Source organism: Pseudopodoces humilis, chromosome 17 (assembly GCF_049639895.1).
Source record: "Pseudopodoces humilis isolate 2021_Gansu_Grassland_sample_001 chromosome 17, ASM4963989v1, whole genome shotgun sequence".
In the NCBI taxonomy this organism is placed as follows: domain Eukaryota; kingdom Metazoa; phylum Chordata; class Aves; order Passeriformes; family Paridae; genus Pseudopodoces; species Pseudopodoces humilis.
Genome location: NC_142216.1, coordinates 261070 through 285604, shown reverse-complemented (window position 1 = coordinate 285604; position 24535 = coordinate 261070). Strand labels below are relative to the sequence as shown.

The window sequence follows — 24535 nt, the reverse complement described above, 5'->3', positions numbered from 1 at the left end:
GCGGGCAAGATGCTTCGCCCATCCCCAGCAAATGCTGAGACAAGGCAAGACACCTGGCCTGACACAGACAGACACCTCCTGCACGTGAGAACATGAGCGTTCCTGCCGAGTGCGTCCCTCCAGAACGCACAAGGAGCGGTAAAATTCATCTAAAAACAGCCTCACCTGCTCCTTTCTCAAGAGAAAGCAGAGCCCTCTTAACTAAAGAAACAAAGCCTTTAAGAATAGTTACTCTAAAGCCCTTCTGGTTCCCCAGGTTGCATGGGTCCCTGGCAAAAGGAAACACACCAGACATGAGCACAATTTGGAGCCATTTCTGGCAGTTCTGTGCAGGATCTTTCCTCCTGCCTCTGAAGGAGGGCTCTGGCTCACCCTGCACCGCTGTCCTGCTGCTCCCACATCAGCAGGTCCATGGCTGCAGCCACCCACTCGCCCCATGAGGAGCTGCGGAGCTGGGAAGGGACAGAGCTGAGTGAAGGAAAAAGGCAAGAGCCATGACCCGAGCCCAGCAAGCAGAAGGTTCACTAGAGGTAGTGACAAGTGTGTGTGTGTGTGTGTGTGTGCAGTGTGTGTGTGTGTGTGTGTGTGCAGTGTGTGTGTGTGTGTGTGCAGTGTGTGTGTGTGTGTGTGCACTCTGTGTGTGTGTGTGTGTGCAGTGTGTGTGTGTGTGTGTGTGTGCAGTGTCTGTGTGTGTGTGTGTCTGTGTGTCTGTGTGTCTGTGTGTGTGTGTGTGTGTGTGTGCAGTGTGTGTGTGTGTGTGTGTGTGTGTGTCTGTGTGTGTGTGTGTGTGTGTGTGCGTGTGTGCAGTGTGTGTGTGTGTGTGCAGTGTGTGTGTGTGTGTGTGTGTGTGTGTCTGTGTGTGTGTGTGTGTGTGTGTGTGTGCAGTGTGTGTGTGTGTGTGTGTCTGTGTGTGTGTGTGTGTGTGTGTGTGCAGTGTGTGTGTGTGTGTGTGTGCAGTGTGTGTGTGTGTGTGTGTGCAGTGTGTGTGTGTGTGTGTGTGTGTGTGTGTGTGTGTGTGTGTGTGTGTGCAGTGTGTGTGTGTGTGTGTGCAGTGTGTGTGTGTGTGTGTGTGCAGTGTGTGTGTGTGTGTGTGTGTGTGTGTGTGTGTGTGCAGTGTGTGTGTGTGTGTGTGTGTGCAGTGTGTGTGTGTGTGTGTGTGTGTGTGTGTGTGTGTGTGTGTGTGTGTGTGTGTGTGTGTGTGTGTGTGTGTGTGTGCAGTGTGTGTGTGTGTGTGTGCAGTGTGTGTGTGTGTGTGTGCAGTGTGTGTGTGTGTGTGTGCAGTGTGTGTGTGTGTGTGTGTGTGCAGTGTGTGTGTGTGTGTGCAGTGTGTGTGTGTGTGTGTGTGTGTGTGTGTGTGTGTGTGTGTGCAGTGTGTGTGTGTGTGTGTGTGTGTGTGTGTGTGTGTGTGCAGTGTGTGTGTGTGTGTCTGTGTGTGTGTGTGTGTGTGTGCAGTGTGTGTGTGCAGTGTGTGTGTGTGTGTCTGTGTGTGTGTGTGTGTGTGTGTGTGTGTGTGTGTGCAGTGTGTGTGTGTGTGTGTGTGTGTGTGTGTGTGTGTGTGTGTGTGTGTGTGTGCAGTGTGTGTGTGTGTGTGTGTGTGTGTGTGTGTGTGTGACACTCTGTGTGTGTGTGTGCAGCCAAGCACACGAACGTTCACAGTAGCAAGTGGAGACACAGTTAACTAACTAACTAATAACTAACTAACTAACTAATAACTAACTAACAGTTATCAGTTAGTTAGTTAACTAACTGACTGCCCACAGCCATACGGGCTTTTCAATTCACAACTGCTCATCCCTGAGAAAAGCGATCCCCAAAATGTTTGTGAACATTTCTCTGCCCTTCCGCCCCATCAGAAAGGGGGAGATGGCTCCTGCGTGCCTGAGAGAGAACCTCGGTGCAAAGAGGACACCTTGCACTCTGGCTGGTTTTGGCTGTTCAGGGTAAGAGAGGTGGAAAAGTCAAAGGCCTCAAAAGACAGCATCCTTCTGCAAGACACGTAGAACCACAGTCCTCCCATCCCAGACCTGTAAACCACAAGGGATATTGTGACCACACAGCCAGAGATATCAGGGACAGGGTCTCACACCTGTATTTGACAAAGAAAGCATCGTGGCTGTGTCCATTATCAGCCAGGGGAAGGGAACATGTGGGTTGGGGTCTGCAGGCCTTCACAAACCGACAGCAGCACTTGGCCCCGAGAGCCTAACTTAGAGCAAGGCTAATTGTATTAAGGACCACGGAGCGTATTGCTTTGTTTGTAATGAGTTTTAGGCTTCAGAAGCTGAGAATCCCATCTGCAAGAACAGACTGTTGCAGGATTCATCTATTAATAGCCACTGGTACACACTTCCAGCTGAGGGACACGAGGAGGGAGGAGACAACCAGATGGAGATAATGCATTGGGGTGACACAAAGCCAAAAAAAAAGGATGAGCCATTTCCCCACATCCTCATACACATCTCAGGCTTGCAGCAGGGAGCAAATGAAGTGTCACATGTGATTAACTCATAAACATCCTAATTAGAAAGTTCTTACATTCGAGCAAATGTCCAAATATGACGAGACTTCAGTATCCTCCCCAGAGCCCCATGCGAATGAGGTAACACTGCAGACTTCAGCTTCAAAGCAAGGGCCATGCCCGGCCTGGCACTGCACTAATGGGCAGGAATCAGGAAATCCATCTGTGAGGTCCTGTTTGTGAAGTGCTTTGAGACCTGCTAGTGAAGGTGTGCCAGATGAGAACCAAGAGCCACTATTGTCCCTTCAATGCTACGCCCAGATCAAATTCTCAAGCGCCTGACTCAGGCTGACCTCCAAACCAGCCTGTAAGCAGGAACTGTTGGTGCCACTGATGGGCACTGCAATGAAGAGGAACTCTGACAATCTCAAGATCCATTGGAAACATGGATCTGGACTCACTGTCACCAGAAACAGCCCCAGCTACAAGGTAATCTCTGCACAGGATCACCTTCACGATCTTGGGTGAACTCAACCGTTTAGTGCCACAGGTACTGATCTCCGGTCTTCTTTTCATGCCCAATGTTTTTCTACCTGACAGCTTCCATTGCTGAGAAAAGTTGAATACCCTGTCATAGCTGGAGTTGCCCCATCAGTAACACCTCGCTGCTGCTTTTTGCAGGACTCCTAACGAAAAACGTCACATCAAGTTGCCAAATTATGGTATGAAGCAGGATCCATAGCCAGATCTCTGTGGCAGGAGAGCTTCCACTGAGCTCTACAGGGGTGGAGGGGCTTCCCTCAGACACCTCCAGGCTGCCAGCAGCACGACAGCCCATCAGCACTAGGTTTTCTCCATCACCACAACACACTTGCTAGCAACAGTCCAGAGGCTCCCCACAGCCACTGTGCCTCCAGCCCCTCCACCCATCCCCCTGGGCTGCTTCCCACTCAGCTCAAAGAGCACAGCAGAAGCACAGCTCACAGCTCAGAGCATTGGCGAGCGAAGCCAGCAAAGCTCCTGGGGCTCACAGGCATCACCATGGCAGACAGGGTCCTGTTGCTGCAGGACTCCAGCCATGACCTACAGACAGAAATCACGCTGGGTCTGCACAAACCCCCAGAACAGAGCCCTCACCTAAGGCCAGGGTGGAGAAACACCATCACCAAAACTCAACAGTTTGTCACTGCGGATAGAGGTGCAGGTCCCTGTTTGCTCTGGTGCCTTCAAAGAGCAATTCTGTGGAAGGAAACTCCTGTAGAGACGCTTGTGAAGATTCTGATGGGACTCAGGCTTCTGCCAAGAAATCAGGCAAACAACCAGAGTGCCTCTGGATCCCTGCATGACTTGTATCCTCCAGCTGAGAGCGTTACCCGAACAGATCTTCCCAAGCAGAGACAATCACAGGCAGACATCTGGCACACCGTTCCTGCTAGCCAGAAATTTTCAATGGGGAACCAGTAACAAAGCAACACTGCTCACGCTGTTATTATAATTAAGAATCTGTCAGCCTGCTGAAATGAAGGCCAAGTTTATTCAGGGACTGTGAGGGAGGGCTCTCCAAAACAGACTCTCTAATTCTCTCTCTTCCATTCCCCAGATCCCGTAGAGAGGCACGTTTTCACAGACAACTTGCCAGCTGAGGCTGGAGCAACCTCTGCCTTTGCTGACATCCAACCTCCAGCAGCAGACCCCATCTCCTGCTCTGAAACAGCAAGTGCAAGGGTCCCCCTAATCGTTATAGAGGTTTCCAGTGGAACTAGGAACAGCAGGCCTGTGTCCCATCCACAGGCAGGTATAGGTTCAGCGAGCTTCCACTGGTGCAATGCCATGCACCCCACCCTCGGGACAGCACCTCGGGGATCTACAGAGCAGGACCCCAGGGAAGCAAAGCTTGTTTTCTTGTGGGCAATTTCGTGCTGGCTGAACAGCCTCATGCCTGCACATCCGGACACTGCAGGTCTCCAGACGCCTTTCACAGGGCCCCCGTGCCCCTGGAATGCCAGCCGTGAGATGGGCACTCTCCCTGGTGCAGGGTTTGTGCAGGAGCTGCACCACAAACACACGAGAACAAACACCCAGAGTTGTGCACTGTGTACTGAGTCTAATGTTCAACAAGCTACAGCCCCCCCCAGCACCGGTCAGTACGTGGCACCGTCAGTCTGAGCTCACCGTGGTGAGACAGACCCAAGGGCTGGTGCCCCCTGCACTCCCTGACCTCGTCCCCTTCTCGCTCAGTAAAGCTGGCTCAGCCTGCAAGGGAAGGGGTCTGTCAGCCCCGCTCAGCAGCTGCGAGGCTGGTGCAGGAATGGGCAGTCAGGCACTGGCACGTGGTGTTTGGTCAATGCCTGCACTCCTCAGGGAAGCTGCTGTTCGTCAGGGTCCAACCTCCTTGCCTTTACTCACAGAGCTACCAAAGGGGATGCAAGGAAATGGCAGATAACTCAGCACCGAGGCTGCACTGCTCATTTCAGGGCTACCTGGTGATACAGCAGCACACGGGCAGGGGCCCAAGCACTGCCCCCTGCTCTGCCAAGGCAGCAAGGGGCAGCACCACCACAGCAGCACAGCTGCAGCCCACCAGGGGACACCCAGAACACCCAGCACTGGGCACGGAACACCAGTCTGGAGCTGGCTCCATCATTGTGCACTGTTGTGGCACAGCATTGCTCCATCCCCAGCAGTCAGGGTGCCAGGGCAGGGTGAGGACAGGGCAGGACCTCAAGGGCACTGACTGTGGAGCTACAGCAGCTCAGGTCACACCTCAAATCACAACTGAGACACGTCTCTCCTGCTATCAGCTTGCTATCAGCTGATAAGGACCCAGATATCAAGAACGAAAACGCCAAGATGAAACTTTAAAAAACCCACCGGCCTTCCAAAGTCTTCAAAACCTCGAAAGTGAGCACGTTTAGGGAGCCCTGCTCATGTGGGTGAGTTGGGCTGGGTTCACTGAAGCCACAGCTGAACCAGAAGCCGTTCTGGGGTCCTGGTGGGTTTCCCCACTGTTGCACATCTCAGCAAGCTCGTTATCAGCGCTTGGAGCTGTTTGGCTTTGGTACCCCTTGCGCTAAAATGAGCTGCAGATCAAACCGGGCAGTCAACAGAATTTTAAAATTAAACTACAAAACTATTTAAAATCCCCTTTGAGGACGTTATCACAGGGTTAACACCCACTCTTGGCTTCAGATAATACAGCGGCAATAAATGGTAATGTGCTCTATGAAACATGATTTATTTTTGCTGAGCAGGCTTGGCATTATAGATCTCAGCACTCTTAACATTTAAAGTTGTTGTTCCAACGACAAAATAGACATGAGGGAGATAACAGTCTTTATCTCCATTAACGTTTTATTGTTGTTCAGAGAATATGGATATGGACTGATCCGAGTGCAGGAAAATCACAGCAATTTGTTTGCACATTGGGAAAGCTGAGATAATGGTTGTGTTTTATGACCGCGCCAGGGGATCAGCTGAAATGCAGGACAGAGCAGATCAAAATGAGGATTAATCGGCTGCTTTGGTTCCTGGTTTCTATTCCGGTTACATTCCCATTCCCAGGACCTGCCTTAGCATGACGTTGGAAGAGATGGTCCCTGCGCGTGGCCGAACAGCTGCGGCACCCGAGGAAGTGAGGAAACAGCCTTTAAAGGAAACACAGAGGCTGCACAACAGCTCTGTGCAGTGCAGACAAACAGCACTGCCACCGAGGCAGGATCCTTCTGGATATTCAGCTGCCTGGAAGCGACTCTCTGCTCTCCCCGAGCCCCTCTGTCAGGGCCCCTGCAGCTTCCTGCGGTGTCACAACACGGAGCTCCTGACCTGGCACTTCACCTCCTTCCCAAGGTACCCACTGCACCTCACAGTACCACGACACCCTCTGTAAGCTGAACCCGAACCAGTGAGCTGGAGCTGCGGTGAGGTCTGTGCTGCTGGGGGTTTAAGCAGATGAAGGCTGAAAACCCAAATAAGCCACACACCACCTGCCTCATCCCGGGACCCCCTGGGCAAGAGAGGACAACCCTTTCCCTTCAAGAAATCAGGTGCATCAGGGAAAAACAGCAACCAGTGCTGCTCTCAATGAAGACATTGACTCCAATAGCAGAATCACACCTTTACTGGGAGGATGCCAGGGAGGTGACCTGGGGACAGCATTCCTGACAGCATACAAACAACACACCAGCATCCACACATCTGGCCTCCAGCGCCCAAGCCTGGGGCAGGTGGCCACGGTGGCGTCTCACCCTTTCCCAGAGCACTGGGGTCAGGCCCAGGCCAGTTCTGGGTTCGCTGTGCCTCAACTGCCCCTCTCCAGGGCCTGGCAATCGCCAGCCCTCCAGCTCATGGGGATTTCGGGAGGGTCTGCAAAGAGCTCAGGTGCCACTGGCCAGGGCTGCCAGGTGCCCGGCAGTCGCAGCAGCTCTGCACAGGGAAGCTGAGATGAGAAATCTGTGGCTCCGTTGCTCAGCTCCAGCTGTGCAGCAGCTGCAGCAGCACCGGCTGCCGGACCCCGGCAGGTGCCCGCAGCCCCCACAGAGCCCGGGTGCTCGCACGGCGCTGCCCGGGCGCTCTGTGCCAGCTCTGCCCGCAGCCGGGGCTCTGCCCGGGGCCAGGGCTCTGCCCGCTCGGCTCAGCTCCTGCCCGCAGCCTCACAGCCCCGTCCGGAGCGGCAGGGAGGAAGCAGTCGCTATTTTTATCTGCCTGATCAGCATCCTGCCAGGTCAACAGGCCTGGGCTCCACTGCTACCTCTCACCCCTGCACCAGCCCGCACACCTCTCTCACAGTGGCTACGCTGCACACAGCAGCGCTCCCAAGCCATCCCAGCTGGAATATGTGTACTCTCAAAGGATTTTTTCCATAAACATTTATTCCCCCAACCAATCACTAACAAGCAAGTCTGGACTCAATGATCTTGGAGGTCTTTTTCAGCCTTAATGATGATATGATTCCATGATTCTAAGCCTGCTGGCAGGGGTACACCTCTGCTCCAGCTTGCAGAGGTAGGGAAGCTGATGATCACCTAGTCTGCCACGGCATCAAGCCCTTCCACCTACTGACCTTCCAGGCACCAGATCTCACCAGCTCTTCAGGGAGGAGGCGTCAGGGGTTTGGCAAAGCCCTGCAGACTCCTGTTCCCATGAGCAGCCACAGGGGCAATCTGCTGGGTCAGATTAGGAGCACATCCAGCCCAGCGTCCTGTCTCCAACAGACAACAGGCAACACACAAACAGAGCAACCATGCAACGTTTCCATTAATGTTCTCCCACACTCTGCAATGGTCAGCTCAGGGGGATCATGAACCAGAGGTGGTCTCTCTACATTTAGTAAATCTTGACCACTTTGCCAAGTCCCTCAGTTCCATTTTGAAATCTGGAGACGAGGCTGTCCTGCCTGGCACCCCAAGGATCAACCCTGCGAGCGCCCAACAGCATAGCCTGGGGTCCTGGGCTTGAGGGCCTGACCCGTGCTGGGTTCTGACCTGCTGCAGCTGGTCCCCGGAACACAGGGACCCCACAGCAACAGGGACCAGGGTAACTCCAGGCTGTAAGGCCAGACCCCTCCACGTGGCTGCTGGTGCCTGCTGGGAGTGACCCAGCTTTCCCAGCACTGGAGAGGGAGCAGCTTGGTTCTTGCACAGAGTTGAGGAGACTGAGACAGATGCAAGCCATCACCAGTGACCAGCACACTCCTCACAGTCCATCTGCAGTGGGTCAGTCACATCATTACCTGCTCCCAGTCCTCTCAGTAATCTCTAGATTACTGAGTCCCTAGGCACATCTATTCTCTCATTAATCTGTAGATTAAAGTACCCCCAAATCGGCTTTGACGCAGAGCACTGAAAACAGTTGAGTTATGCAGAGATCCCGAATTAGGCAGAGGGAGACATCTCTGTGGGTCCTTCCCTGGGGGGGCACAGGCTCAGGAAGAGGAAGGCATGTCCAAACACAGTACGTGTGTATAAATAAAAAGCAGAGAGGATGGGACTCTTGTTTTGTAACCAAAGCAGTCACGTGATAAAACAACTTCACAGAGGTCCCCGGATTAATTAAATCTCAATCCAGATGATCTCCAAGCAATTTGCATCGTTTGCAACGACAGAAATACCCGACAGCTCTTGCCCTAACCTAGCACTGAGAAATGCTTCACTTGGTGCTTTCCTGGAGACTACATACAGATTTTTTTAAAAAGCAACCACCATACCACAGAGAGCTCAAGGCAAAGCTTCCCTTGCATCAGGGCCCCCTCCTGCAGCACGATTGGCAGGGCAGGATATAGGCAGGATGGGAAAAATGACTGAGAGGTGGACAGAGAGTTACAGTGGGAGTAACAAGATTAAATCACAAAAAGGAAATAAAGGCTTAGTGGTAGATTTCTCAACAGCAAAACCTATTTGGTTTGGGAAACACTCCCTCAGGAGATCAAAGATTTGCAGGGGCATTAGCCAGACCCGGGAAAGGGTGCGGGGAGCAGCCATGCAGTGGCCCATGAGTGGCTGCGAGGTGCCATGACTGTCCTGCCCAGCAGGAGGGCACGGGACATCCTCAAGGCCATGCAGCCCCAGCCGGGTCAGCTCCGTGCTCACAGGGGAGAAGGTTCCCTTGGCAGAGCCATTGGGAACCAGGAACATCCCTCAGGGGGTGCCAGGATGGCCCTCCACAGTGGCCCCACACCATGGCCTTGGGACATGAGTACTCCCCAAGGATCCTCCTCCAGCAGCACAACCACCTGGCCATGCCCACCTCCCCATGAAGCCCAGGTGAGAGCACTCCTCCTCTCCGTGCCACGCTGGCAATCGTGGGTGCCAGGGCTGGACCATGCCCGTGCTGCCCACAGCCACTGCTGGGCCTGGGACATGCACAGTGTGTTAATGCACACGCCCCAGAACGCACGCTCCTCTCCGAGACTCCTGCCAGAGCCTCCCCAGAGCAGGTCCCTGGGGGTGCAGGGTGCCCATCACGCCCTGGAAGAGTTCCTGTCTGTTGCATCACAACAATGCCGGCAGGAAGGGCTCTGTCTCCATGTCTCCACGTCTTTGTGCAAAAGGGTGACTCTGCCCAGCTGTTGTGGGGCCAAGGCCTGTGGGCTCTCCACACCAAGCCCAGGACATCCAGCAGCATCAGGCGGGAGCAGGGACAAGGCTGGAGAGGTGAATTCCATCCCAACAGCCGGGTGCCTGTGAGGAGATGGGCTGTGCTCCTGACTGAGCTCACAGATGTAGCACAGGACAGGCAGCGCCAGCCTGGCCCTGCCCCAGGAGGGACCCACAGCCCCCAGGCCAGCCTGGTGCTCGGAATCCTTCCCTCGTCAGAGGATACCTGCAACAGGGCAGGTGTGCACAGACATGGAGGACCAATACGAGGCATTGTCCCACTGGGATGAACCAGGACTGAGCTCCTGTCCCACCTGAAGCTGCTGAGCACACGGGCTGGGTAGGGCTCAGGGCAGGGCTCACGGAAAGGATCATTCATGTCATTCCTCTCTTGTTTGGAGGTATTTACCCAACCATCAGCTGCTGCAAGAGCTCTGAGACATGCCAGGTGAACAGCACTGCTGCACACCCACAGCCTGACGGAGACGGGCGTTTTGGGTCCAGCTGCTGAAACGGACCAGCTTGTGGAAGGGGGCAGGAAGGACCCTTGAGGCCATATCTGCAACAAGCACAACTAGAAGTGGAAGCTGCTCCAAAGGTTGTTTGTATTCAAATGTCTCAATTTGTCCTACTTTTGTCTGGGCACTGAGCAGAATTGTCAATGAAAATGGATTTATGCAAAGCAAGAACAAATCAAGCATATTTTCTGAACATTTTTCATGGGAGATCTGCTGCTCTGCAGGAGTGCTCTGAGATCTGAGCTGGCATTGCCCTGGAACCCGCTCACCCTGCCCCCTGTGCCCGGCGGACCTTGTGACACGGCTGGGGATGTGGGCTGCACCTCAGCACCTCCCTGGCAACCCGCGTCCATTTCGCACAAGAGCCCGTTTCTTCTCAGCAATACTCTGAGCTGCACAAGAACAAGGCATTCAAATGTGCATTTGTGAAATACCATCCTCACCCCATATTTGCATGAAAATACCAGACCTATTTAAGTGACAACGACACTTCACTAAATGCGAATTACATAACCTGGCTCTTTCCCTCAGCTGACACACCAGAGACACCTTCATTTCCAAAGCAAGTCTGCACTTGCTGCACAGCATTTGGAAGTATTTTCTTCTTTCTCAACTAGATACCACAGTGTTTCAGGCATACGCTGCTTTCACACGTAGAAAAAAATAAAACTGAACTGATTTTTTTATCTTATCAGAATCCACCATTTCGAAGTGCAGTCAGCCTCCCTCTAGCAGCACCATTGCATGGAGTCGGGACTTCTATACAGTGTGAAGAAAAACTCCCGGCTGATACACAGCCATTAAATCCCCTGCTGTACTTCCCCCCTGCCCTGCCACCGCAGCAAGGATCACACTGGCTGACTCAGTCATCTACTGCACAAATGTCTCTGTTTCATTTCTACCGAGAGGATTGCTACGGTTCCCTAGTACGACGCACAAGGTTCTTCTGAAAACGCCAGCATACAGCCACAGACTACAGACAAACTGGATCTAACCACTGGAAATCCCCAGCCTTCCCAGTGTCACCGGCAGAAACCACTGCAGGCTCATCTCAACCCTCCACCCTTCCCCACCAGGAAACCTGAGTTCTCAGCAGGTCACAACAAGGTAGCCATAGCCCGATTTTACATTCGCTGGCTGTTGCAGTTGCTTTTTAGAACGCAGCAACAGCAAATTCATCCTTCCTAGAGAAGAGAAAATGGTGATGTGAGCCAGACAACTGGGAGGTGTGGGAGCTCAGTCCCATCCTGGCCACAGCACCCTCTTGGAAGCCCTGGCTCGCACCACCTCTCTCAGCAGAAATGTCCCATCAGCGTGGTGTGGCCTCTACAGGTCCATCACTCAGCCCCCACGGCAGGTCAGCCCACTCCCCAGCCCCACAGTGCACTCAGCAGCTGGCCCCACAGCAAGTCCTGCTGGGCCCCAGGCCTGCAGTGTGAAACAGCCAAGGAGAGCAGCAGAGCCAGGGATTCCCCAGGACAATCCCACCCCGGCACCTGCCGGCTCTCATGCTGAGCACTCGCATTCCAGCTACACACAAGCAACACCAACCACCATTTCTTACGCTCACCAGGTATCCAAAGCTTTCCATTACTACATCAAGCCGAAGATTTCCCACTAGCTAAACCCTCCTTTAGCCATGTGACAAAATTCCCAAAGTCTGGCTTCCTCTGAGTCTGAGGATGACACAGTAGGGGAAAGCCTCTTTGGCTACTCATTAAGCTATGAAAAAGCCCGCTCAGACTCTGGTATGGAGTCCGGTTTTTGAAGCCTCGTCGAAGGTGTCAGTGCTACCAGAAAGGGGGGGGGGGGTTCAGTTTTGCTTTACATCAGCTGCACTTCCCTCCTGAAGCGAGAGAGCAAAGGGAGGTTGTGACAGAGCTGATGTGAAGTTGACAGCCGTTCAGCTACCGGGGAGGACAGCAGAGGCAACAGCAGTTCCATCCCCATCCCTCCTTCACCCCTCACTGGTGGAGCTGCCTTTGTGGTGGCTGCAGCATCATGTGCAGGCTGAGCTCATGTCCTGATGCCTGAACTGAACATGGCCACACCATCTTCTCTGCTCTTGAGCCGTTACAGGAAACCACTTTCAAATGCACCACGAGCCTCACCGGGGCTGTGACATTATCTATGTCCAACAGCCTTGGCATATCCTTGCATCTGCAACGCCGTCAGAATTCATACACCTTCCTGAAGCAGCTTGTAGTGAAAATAGCCCCGAGACAACTGTTCCACTGACGAGACCTGCACCAGCGTTTGCAGTATTCCCGCACCCCACCGCGCGGCTTCAGCCACCTGCAGCACCTCGAAAGCCCTCAGGGGCTGAGGAAACCGATCCTGAACCGCTGCCACCTCCCGCATCCCTCTGGCTCCGACGAGCTCCGCATCCCTCCGGCCCCGCGGGCTCCGCTCCAGCGGGGAAGGGCTTGCGGAGGGGTCGGGACTCCCGTTTCTCCCGGAGCCGGAGGAACGGAGGCTCAGGGGCTCCTGGAGCAGCCCGGCAGGGCTGGGGGCTCCGCTACAGGGCGGGAACGCGAGGCTTCGGCCGCCCCGGGGCGGGAGATGGGGGCGGCCGCGTCCAGGGCGCTGCTGCGGGCGGCTCTCGGTGTCCCGGCTCCGCCGTCTCCGCCGCGCTGAGGGACCGGCCCGGCCCAGGGGAGCCCACCCAGCGACACCCGGCGCTGCTGAGTCACCGGAGCGGCACCGCCGCGCCCGCACCGAGCCCCCGGGGCCGCCGCCCTGGGGCTGAGCAGCTCGGGCGGGGCAGCGCTGCCGGTCCCGGGGCAGCGGCGGGGGGCGCGGGGGGATGGGCGGCGGGGCGGGGGGGGGGGCGGGGCCGCTGCGGTGCGGCCTCACCTGCTGCGGGCGGGCCGGGGGCTGCGGGCCGGGCTCACCTTCCGTGGCATAGCTGTGGTCTCGCAGGAAACTGCTGCTGATCTTACGGGTCTCAGCGTCCTCCTCCATTGACGGCGGGCAGGCGGGCGCGGGGCGTCAGCAGCCGCAGCCGCGGATCCATCATCCCCCCCCGCGCCCTGCCCCGCGGCGGCGGCCGCCAAATGCGGCGGGGGGGGTGGGGGGCGCAGGGGCGGCGGTGCCCGGTGGCTCCTCCCATACGGCACCGACCGGCACCGCGCGGGCGGGCGGAGCGCGGCGCGGCCCCGGCCACCGACACCAACACCAACACGGTCCTGCTCGGAGACCTGCCCCGGGAACACTCCTGCCCGGGGATGCTCCCACCGCGGGGGATGCTCCTGCCCTGGGACGCGCCCTACCTCCCTCGGAACGCTGTTATACCTGGTGACTCACCTGCCCCGGGTACTGCTCCTTCGTGCCCGGGGCGTCACTGCCCCTGCTGGTCACCCCTGTCCTTGGGGGAGCTCCTGCAGCCTTCAGGCAGAAGGATTGCTCCTCCCTGACCTGCCTCCCCAAACGCAAGATCCCATCTGAGGCTTTCAGGAGACCCTTTTTTAGCAGAGCCAGAGCATGTGAAAGCTGGGTGTCCCGGGACAGGGGGGGGAGGCAGTGAGGGCCACGGAGGTGGTCATGCCAGCAGCGCTAAGGAGGTGTGTGCCCACGGGCAGTTGGCCCAGGCTCACCCTGTCTTGACTTTGGAAGGGGGTAGGAATGTTCAGTGACTTATGACCACAAAGGTCGGTGTGAATGGGGGGATTGGTGGCGTCTAAAGAAGAGGATGAACGCAAGGGCTATGGGGGAAGGGAGCACATCTCTGAAAGGACGGGCTCTATTCTGGACTCATCATCTGGTACACACCTAAGGGAAACAACAGCTCACTGGAAGAGTTTTGTGTCTTGGTAGAGTCCAGGAGGAAGCCTTGGCACTGGCTGAGCCACTGGCAGACACAGGGAGGAAACTCACAGGGGGCAAGTTCCCTCAACTCCAGCACCTGAAATTGGAAGTAGGCAGCATCAGGACACAAGAAATCCCGAGCCAGGCAGCAATATGCATGCTGGGCAGCAGTGAGAGAACCGCCACTACTCTCCACTCTCAGTCTGACCCACGGTGTCCCCTCTGACCTCACTCTCCACTGCTCAGCAGCTGCTGAAGGGAAATGGCTGCATGGACACAGCCAGGGGTCTGACCCAGGGCTGCACCCCACAGCACCCCACTGCTCCATACTGCTGTCCAGACCCACCTTAGCGCTGTTTTGGTTCACCGTGCACAAGAATCTCATCGGTGCTGGGCACTTGCCGGGTGCAAGGGGAGCTGGCACACGCGGGCACGGCCCCGTGGCACCTTCACGCCGTGTGCCCACTGCAGCACCCCTCGAGACCCCCGAGCCAGGGAGGAACTGCAGAGCTCGGTGTGCCACAGCACAGGAGCTGCTTGACAGGGCAGGGCCACGTCAGCAGGGAGTGTGACAGGAACAGGAGGATGCAGAGGGAATGGACAAAGACGGTGGATAACATTGTAAATGCAATGGTATGCTGCAGCTTGATTTCCTCTCCCGACTGTAGTACCATAATTAAAATTTCATTGGAAAGGTGCAAGACTTTATAGCCTGTATTATTATTATTATTCTGAGATTTACTCAGAGATTCTGCTGAGATTCACTGCCTGCTTGGGGGCTGCTTATTCTAGGGAAGCACGGTAGAGAAGCACCTCTGAGCAAGAAGGCTCCAAGGACTCCAGTACCTCCAGTATGCACATCTTTTGGACAGCACGTTCCACACCCGTGCTGGACAACCACACCAGCACACCCAGCACATCACCACGCGCCTTTTGGAGGAGTTTACGGATACTCTCGGACAAGAGGCAAGAGAAGGAAAGCTTGTTCTCCCCATTGTGACCTTATGAGGAAAGGTGAATTCCCAGGCCCACAGCTGCCTGCCTCCCCAGGACGTTTTCTGAAATGCTGTCACACAGAGGCTGATACAAGACATTGTAAAACTGCACCTTGGAGAACTCTGGCACTTACTCATATGCACACATAACTGCAGGATTTGTCAGTCAACCACATCACGTTACAGGGCACTCATTAACACAGGGATTGCTAATGTGACAAGCCAGAAGCATTCATCAGACAGGCATAAGCCTAAGGTCTCCATGCCCAAGCCTTCACTGAATCATCCTGGAACGTGAGTTACTTGCTATAATCACCAGGCACATTTCAGTCAAGAAAACACGTTGTATTTGAGGCTGAGGTTGCTCTTGGCTGCAGTGGGTGAGAGCCGCAGGTTAGTCTGCATTCACTCCCTGTGAAAAGGCACACAACCTGGCCATGGCCTTGTGGCACAAAGCAGAGATATGCTGACCAAAACTCTCTTGCAGGCCAAAGAGAGCCACAGCACTGACATCATGCTTCAGAAATCACTTTTGTGTTGCTGGCAGCTCCTTGTGCATGCGATAGCGCAGCAGACCAGACCCCAGCACGCCACAGGACGTGGAACTGCTGCTGGCTCTGGGCGAGTCAGTGACACCTCTGTCTGTGGTGTCCAGTCCCCGAGAGAAGGACAAGGACCTCCAGAAGGAAAAGAGAGATGGAAAAGACTAAAACCGCATCACAACGCTATCCCCAGGAACTGGGTTCCCTCTGTCCACAAGCTACACTCACCTGCAGGTGTCCTGTAAGAGGCAAGAGCAGCTTCAAACAAGAAAAACATATTCTGAATAAACAATTGTACCACATCACCTCCTCCCGTCAGACCCCAGATGCCAAATGCCAGGTCAAAGGCAACGCCCAGCTGAGTAATGAGCCCCTGCAATGCCCATGAATATCACAAACACAACCAGTGACCTCCCTTCCTTTTCAGAAGACACCATCTTCAGTGTATTTTCATTTTAACAAGTGCCAGGTCCCTTCTCCTTTATTAAGAAGCAAAAATAATTCTCCCACTGTGCATGAGTTATACTTACGTATTCATAAATTCTGCAAAGTTTTACAATACACTGTATCATTTGAACAGATCCAGAAGCATCACACTGTTTGTTATGCTGTTTGTTATGCATCACACATAGGAGCTGCATCATGAAATCCATTTATTCTCAGTTTTTTTAAATCCAGGGGCAAGCCTTTACAATAACTAAAAACATTAGCTGTCCTAGGCGGGAATACATTTGCGGATTAAATTAGCCAAAGGTCAGCTTGTAGCTGTCACAGTTTCCCAAACCCCCAGGTGTCCACCGTGTTCTGTACTTTGACATCTGAAGAGCTAGGACACTTTCCACTCCAATGATTTTTTGCTTCAATTAGAGAGGCTGAAGAGTTCCACGCTCAGCTTTCTGTGGGATCTAAACAGGGTGTGAAGAATAATTGAATCAAACTTCCAATTTTATGCTCCGTACAGAACTTCCTTCACAGTATTTATTTTACCCTCCTGTCCATGAGCACTAAATCTATTCCTAATTACTGTTTTGGGTTAAAACAATACCCTCATCTTTTAACCTTTAAATATAGATAACGAGATTTCTTTTAAACCTGTAAGCATTATTTCTGTTGGTTAAGTGCCCCTCAGTGGGGCCCCAGCTCTCTGGACAGTGCCAGAGGTCAGCCCGTGAGGAGAAGCACTGGTGCCAGCACCTGCCCACGGCACAGAGGGCAGGGCTGGCAGTGAGAGCCTCAGGGTGCTGTGAATGAGCTCAGGGTGCTGTGAGTGAGCTCAGGGTGCTGTGAGTGAGCTCAGGGCACTGTGAGTGAGCTCAGGGTGCTGTGAATGAGCTCAGGGCACTGTGAGTGAGCTCAGGGTGCTGTGAGTGAGCTCAGGGCACTGTGAGTGAGCTCAGGGCGCTGTGAGTGAGCTCAGGGTGCTGTGAATGAGCTCAGAGTGCTGTGAGTGAGCTCAGGGTGCTGTGAGTGAGCTCAGGGTGCTGTGAGTGAGCTCAGGGCGCTGTGAGTGAGCTCAGGGTGCTGTGAGTGAGCTCAGGGCGCTGTGAGTGAGCTCAGGGTGCTGTGAATGAGCTCAGGGCGCTGTGAGTGAGCTCAGGGCACTGTGAGTGAGCTCAGGGCGCTGTGAATGAGCTCAGGGCACTGTGAGTGAGCTCAGGGTGCTGTGCTCTGCCTGCCTCAGCTCTGTGAGCAGCACAGTGACCTGAAGCTGCAGGCAGACACTGCTGCCCCCTCTCTGTCCCATCCCAAGGGTGGAACATCCCCCTGCTCCAGGGTGGGACAGGGAACTGCTCCCTGGAAGCAGGACATCCTCTGCAGCATCTCAGCCTTGTAGACTGATCAAACTACGGAGCAGTGCAGGTGGTGGCCACTTCCACCGGCACTGAGCGGGTCTGAGATGCTTTGAAAGCCCATCTCCTAAGGGAAACCATGGCTTTCATGACTCCCCTCAACATCTCATACCAGAGCCAACACCTGGTCTTTGATCTGGGTGAAGGTCATGGCACACAATTAGTATTCTGAGGAGGAGAGCCCAAAAAGCCCTTATACAATTTCTCCTATCATGTCCAGTGCTCCAAGTCCTTCAGCTCAGATTGCAATAGAGACAGCACTTTAGCTCCACAGATCTGAAGAGCTAATTATGCAGCAAAAATGGGGTAATTATACTCTTATTCTCCACATATAATTTGTGTCAGCCACCTGGGTTGGTGGCTGCCGGGCCCATATTTAAGGGACAACTCCATAAGGAAGAAGCTGTCTCAGGGAGAGCCCCCCATGCTGCACACCCTACAGGAACCCAGAGCTCCTCACCATCCCATGCTGAACACACCCAATGGCACAGGTTCCCTGGGATGGCCAGAGACACAGACACCAGGTCAGGGATCTCAGTCCCCAGAGGACCACAGACAACTGAGTCCTTCACAGACAGTTTATAAATATTGTGCCAGCGGAGCACCCAGAGAGACTGACGCTCCTCTCTTCCAGCCTAGAAAGCCTGGGCAAGGCTCACGAAGAGCAGCAGCCAACAAAGTCCATTCCCATCCAGCCATGGAGGGACATGCATGGAGGGTAAACCCCCTCTGGAGGGACACCTTCATGGTCAATGACTCATGTAGGACCATCCCCTGTACCTGCAGACTGTGCTGGGCTGCTGCATGGTCTCCAGGGAAGGCCTGCAACCCCCAGCACATGTTAATATGCTCTGAGCCCCTGTGCACCCTCCACTGTGCTCTGGAGCCCTGCTTTTGTGCTCCTGCAGCACAGCAAGAGCTGACTGTGACTTCACTGCACTAAGTCAGTTTGTTTTTCATGTTTCCTCCTGTAAGTCACGTAAGCAAGCTGGGGAAGTCATAACCCACTTCTGTGATGAAGTCTCAGTTATATGAGCCTTAATTAGCATGACTTGAGGAGGGCAAATAATTTACCGGATTAAACCAATATCAAGAAAATTGGGAAGCCAGGTTGCATGCAGAGGACAAGCTCTTCTTCCCAAATGATGGAGAGCAAGAGTCAAGACCTCGGGGCAAAAAAGGGAAGAATCAGTTAATTGAATGCAAAGTAGGTGAAAATTTCTGCCTCCCAAAGGTCAAATGATAAATTGATCTACGTGGCCATGACCCCTGCCGTGTTGTTACAGGTGCTGGCACAAGCTGTACATGATTAACAGCGCACCAGTAACGAGCACTGCCACACACTCAGCCTGGCCCGGGAACAGCTGCTCCCCAAGGGCTTTCCCTCCTGCCTCCAGTTACACCAACCAGCTTCCAATGCATTTTAGCAGCTCTTTCCAGATGCAGTCTTTCCCTACTAAGAATTTTATGCCAGGCTTTAGAAAAGCCCAGACATCAGATTCCTCAGTTCCTCAGATTCCTCCTATAACGCAACAGCGGCACAGCAACAATACAATGCACCCGTACAACAGCAGCATAAACATGGTGCTTCCAGGAAAAACTTGCTAAGAATTATTTCTTATTCTATGCTACAAATGATCCAGCCATAACATACTTATTTCCTCCATATTATTACTAAGCTAAATACACTGCAGAACACATACAATACCCCAAGAATGGAATGAGGCACAGAATATTTCATGAGGGTCTGAGACATCAATGTCTTTTAGAGGATACAGTGTGAACAGCTTGTCACGTGTTTCTCGCATCAGAGATATAATTAGCTTAAATACTTACACAGTAAATAGGATTTGCCACTTCTGCAGATTAAGGCCACATGCTTCAGTACTGGAGCATTTGAAGCAGTGTAGCATAGCCTATGCTAAGGAATAAGTTTTTACTTGAAAGCAGCTGCTCTGAGCCATGCTGCAGCTGAGACCTGTCCACGTCGGTGCTTCCTCTGCTCCTCTGGGTTTGGGTTTTACCTGGAGTAACAAACTCCACCACAAGTGACAGTGGAAGGTGACAGTGGAAAACTGACACATTGGCTGTGTGTCTGGAGTGAAACACATTGCAGGGCACGAGTGCAGGTCTTCTGGGAGCCCCGAGACAGAACACAGCCCAGGTTCCAGCAGCACGGCGCACACGCAGCAAAGTGTGCTGAGGGCCTTACAGAGGATCCAGCAGGACGCTGGAACATTGCTCACCAGAGAACCATGAGAGGGAGTCTCAGGCTGAATTCATCAGCTGATGATCAGGAGAACCAGGGATAAGAGAAACAGGGATAAGTCTGAGTACTGAAAAAGCAAACTTTATCATGTAACGTATTTACATCGGGCACCCAGATGTCTCCCCGCACATCCTGGTACATTATTTGCAAGAATGACTATTTAGCATTTATTCTGTTAAATTAGCAATTAATATGCAAAATTTCATATGGCCTCAAAGGTGGATTTTATTTGAAAAAATGTTCATCAATGAAACACCAACACATCCAGGTCACTGTGAATTGTATTTCCTAAACTGCAATTACTTCACAGCCTTCAGTTAATTGAATATGTCCCACATCAAAAAGTAATGAAATCATGCTATAAATTAAAATAGGGCTGCCCATTTACAACACAAACACAGTAAGTTTCAGAGCATTGGGATTCTGAGGCTGGGATTACTACCTTATAAAAATAATTCTGCTTGTCCTCAGATGTCACCCAGCAGCAGAAGAGCAAAGCGCACACAGATGTAGCCTGGCCAGCCTTACAAAATGGAAAGCACAAAGGCCAATCAGTGAGAGTTAACTCCCCAAAGGAAAGGAAGCTGTGTGTCTGGCAGAGCAGCACTCCTGACCTGCACAGGGATTAGCTGAAGTTCCACAGCTGTCAGAAGGATGGATGGTGACCCAAAATCAGCCTGGTGCAAAGAGCAAAATGGGGTAAAACAAAATACAGCCACTGCTGCAATGCTGAGAGCTGGGGAACCAAGAGAGCCAAGAGAGAGCAAGGAGTGATCAACTCACCTACTGGTTCCACATTAACGGGAATTTGTCAATTTTTAGTGGTACTTCACAAAGCAACAGCCAGCATGAGCCAAGGGTCCGTCCCAACTACTTTGTCTCCCCCTGCCCTGGCAGAGGGTCCCCATCTGTTGGCAACAGCCCATGACAAACCAGGTCTGGAACCCAGCACAGCACCAGAGAGCCGGCCTGGCTCACGAACGCTTTGGTTACTGCTCCTCTGTGACAGCCCCACAGACAGGGAGTGCCCAACCACAGCAACCAGAGCAGCTCCAGCCTTTGGGCTCCTGCTCTGTCCTGCCCAGCCCTGCTCTCCACCTCACCCCACGTCGGTCTCATTCTCCAGGATCACCTGAAATTCAGCATTCTGGTGTCACGCATCATTCCTGGGGCTGTGCTTCCTCACGCTTGGGTCCTCCAGGTGCCTCCAGCAAAAACCAACAGCTTGGAGAGGTGGCACTGGACCTGGCCAGGGTTCCCACCCCTGGGAGGGCCCTGGGCCCTGCTGGCCCCCCTCCCAGGCAGCAGAAAGTGCTACTTCATCACAAAACAAAAATATACCTCCTTTTTGAAGTCCCAGTGTAAGCGCCGGGTGTGACTTTGGGGAGCCCTGCCTGGCACTGCCAGCCTCCCACCATGTCCCAGGAGAATTGACCTCCTTTCTCCAGGCTCCGCTTCAGCCATGGGGCAGGGAGAGCTCCCAGGAGCAGCTGTGGCCACAGTGAGAAAAACTTTATTTTCTGTGTGGTGTACAGCCCCCATACTTGTTGACACTGATCGCCACTTTTGGAGATCTCCAGCAGGAAAGGTGGGATGTCAGTATCACCCGAGGACAGAAATGGGCTGGAAGAACACTGCACTGGCAGGATAAATACAGAGGATGGCCTGGGACACGGGCCAGGTCTACGCTTTCCTTACACTATGGGGAGACCAGACTTGAACAAAATATAAAGCCGACTGTTCTACCAAAGAATCTTCATGAAGTACAGCTTAGGGGAGGGGGGAAAAAGAAAAACAAGAGACACCACGGGGAGCCTTTAAAGTTCGCCTGACTTCTCAGAATGCCAGTGCTGTAAAGCTAATATTTGTATGTCACTAATATTTACATATAATGTATCCCGTGTCATTTGGAAAAATAAACCTGGAAAACTGTTAATTAATAAAAGATATCACGTCTTATCAACGTTCTTATAGTAATTATGAAAATCACATATCCATCTGTTAAGCAGTCAGCAAACAAGACAAACGACTGTGTTATGTTAAACAGATTATAAAATGCCCGGGGGAAGGAAATCTAATAGCCCCTACCCAGCCATGAATCAAGCAGCAGCGCATGGGCTCCAGCACACAGGAACACACACACACGTGCCTTTCCCAAGGCTTTTTCCTGGAATTACGTATGACAACAACATCAGCAATGAGGTCAGTATGACATTAGGCACAGAAGTCTACACTGAAATATGATGATGTGGTCATTAAGATTTTATTGTCCTTTAAAAAATATTACTTCCTAAAGCAGACAACTACTCCCCCAAAGATGAGAGTGGAACAATATGCAAGGTAATGTTAAATCCAATTGTCCTCGTAAAGATGGGAATACAGCTACTTTAATCCAATTGAATAAACAAAACTGATTCAATTCCTGTTGTGTTTGTGAGTGATTTCTGAACATTAAAAGGGAGAAACATCCATGCATGGAGAGTAATTGATTCATTAGCATGAACACCATCAATGCACTCACGTGTTCTGTGGAGCCCCAGCGCAGCCCAGGGAATGCTGCACACCCATCCTTCACAGCAGCTACGTGCAGCTACTGAGTGCCAGCCTGTAGCACTCTCACCTTGATTGTGACATAAAGTACTCGTGCTCATTACAAAGAGGCGGCTGAACAGTGTATTTCACACGAGGTCACACGTATTAGCAACTCCCTTTGCCACTGCAACTCACAGGGCACTGCCACAGGAGGATGTCCTGGACAGAAGACCGAGCACCCCGCTCCCCGACACGGGCTGCAGGCATTCCCCCGGCAGCTCTCGGCTCCCTGGCTCGTCCCCAGCACTTCCCACGCTTAGCTCCAACCCGCCACAACCCACAAGAAAGAGTCACTTTTCATCCTGCCAACTGCAGAGTCTGTTTTAGCCCTATCCACCACCAGCATACACATCTTTTGCCAACAGGCTTTGACCAAGAGGCTCCGGTGCTTCGTTTTCCTGAGACCCAAATTCATGAGAACAGAATGTCAAAGATGTAACAGCAAGGTTCACCTCACTCCTGCCCTCCAAAAATGGGTGTCAGAAAAATACGGGCACGGCAGTCCATCAAAAACATTCCCCGTGGCTTTCATAGACTCACATATGAAAATTCATCAGGGTGAATTTTAAGTTTCAACAATACATGGAGTGATGTCAAACACAGCAAACCTGCAATATATTTCATCTCAAGGACAATTATCCTTGAGAAATTACAAAGCCAGCACAAAAAGGGCAAGAAAATTCCAGGGCAGCCCAAGCAGCAGGCAGTGCCTTTGCCGTGCAGCTGTGCACATGCTCGCAGCCAGGACACAGAACCCTCAGAACACGGGGAATCGTCTGTCTTCAGGGAAGGCACAGGACACCCCTGGGGGCACACGACAGCCCTGAGCAGCCCCCGCTCGCCCCGCGCGGGGCCAAGCCCTGCTCCTGGCTCTGCACCAGGTGTCCTTGGGCCTGGACTCGCGCGCGTACCAGGAATTTTCACTGCCATCCTTCATCTTGTGAAAATGAACGCCTCTTAGCAGCTCATGGCTTTGGCCTCCCACAAGCTGCAGAGCTCCAGATCTCCAGGCTGGTGGCCCTCCTGAAGTCCCTGCAGGGCCCCATCCTGGGGACACAGGTCCCTCCACGGGGAGCAGCAGTGCACCCCACTGCTCACAGCTACACAGGCTCCTGTGCTCTCCGCTGAAGCCAGCACAGCCGCGATGGGGACTGGATGCGCCCTGCTCTGGTGCTGAGCACACCTGCCTGCATGCTGGCCCTGCCTGGCAGCACCAGGGAGCTGGTGCCCAGCATTTCTGCTACTGGCTCTGGACAGAGAGCCCCCTCCCTCAGGATGAGACTGCCCTCCACCCTAAAGAGCACAAGGAGGATGTCCCCCTGTCCATGTTCCCACAGAGCTGGTGCCTCTGAGACCCCAAGCCCGGGGCTGGAGCTTTGCCAAGCAAGTGCCTGAAGCAGTGGAGGAGAGTGGCTCCGATGGCTGCTCGGACACGCTTTCCATGCAGGGTCCTAGGCCCTGTTTCCAGAAGAAACCAAGCCAAAAGTTGCACCGTTGTGCAGCGCTGCCCAGAAAGGAAAACAGCAGCTGGCAGCACTGGAAATGAGCAGGGACAAAAACGGCTGATGAAGTCCACAGGAGCTGGTAAGAACTCACTAATGTAAATGCTTAATTATCCTGCTGAATGTGCATTGCTGAGACAAGAGGTGGCCCATGGCTGCAGCCAGCTGACTGCTCCCAGATCACACGCTGGAAGAGGAAACAGAAAACAGAGTGCTGAGCTGTATACTGGAAAATGTATTACCAAGTGACATGAACTTGCATTTGAAAGGAACTGCTGATTGCGAATAAATCCACCATATGGCTTTACAAAGCTGAGTGTGTTTATTTCCCAAATATAGCCAAATCAGCCTCTGACAGCCTGGTTTTCTTTTATAATCCATGTCAGAAAATTATTTAGAACGTAGTATCAAACACGGCTTGTTGCGCGACTGGTGTAACACAAGGAGTTCACAGTAAGAGCATCATCTCATATACAGCAAGTGCACCTGCACAGCTCCACCACAACGACATGTTTAAGGAATTTTGGAGACCTTTTTTGTGACCTCATTTTGGAAAAAAAAAAAAAAAAAAAAAGTTAAATCTCAAACTATGGGGTTTTTTAATGTTTTCATTGAGTCCCGTGTGTGGCCCTCCTGTGATCCTTCATGTGGTGACCTGTGACATTCCTGGGTGGGCTTGGCAGAGATGGTACCCAGAACCAAAGGGGCTGCAGGCTGTGGCTGGGTATTTCCCATCTGCTCTACTGAGCCAGCACAGCAGCTAAACACATCTCTGGGTCTGATCAGAGACACCGAGCTGTGCCTGTGGCTGTGTCAAACGTGGTCCGTGGCGCTGGGGGAAATGAGCCCCCTTGGCTCTGGGCCTGGGCAGGAGAACGGTTTCAGCGATTCCGCCAATATACAAAGCTACC

The 24535-nt window shown here is 53.1% G+C and overlaps 1 protein-coding gene across 2 annotated transcripts in view; it reads right to left on the bottom strand.

Moving 5' to 3' along the window:
- The window catches only part of PPP2R2B (protein phosphatase 2 regulatory subunit Bbeta), a 65430-nt gene that overhangs the window by 31825 nt on the left and 9070 nt on the right, over positions 1-24535 (bottom strand). Inside the window, exon 1 of one of the 2 annotated variants that reach the window (XM_005523717.3) lies at positions 12962-13124. The exons of the other annotated variant lie outside the window; for it this stretch is intronic. Within the exon in view, the coding sequence (XP_005523774.1) occupies positions 12962-13031 (70 nt within the window). The 5' untranslated portion in view covers positions 13032-13124. Of the gene's footprint in view, positions 1-12961; positions 13125-24535 lie in introns of those variants that run through there. 2 annotated transcript variants of the gene reach the window in all.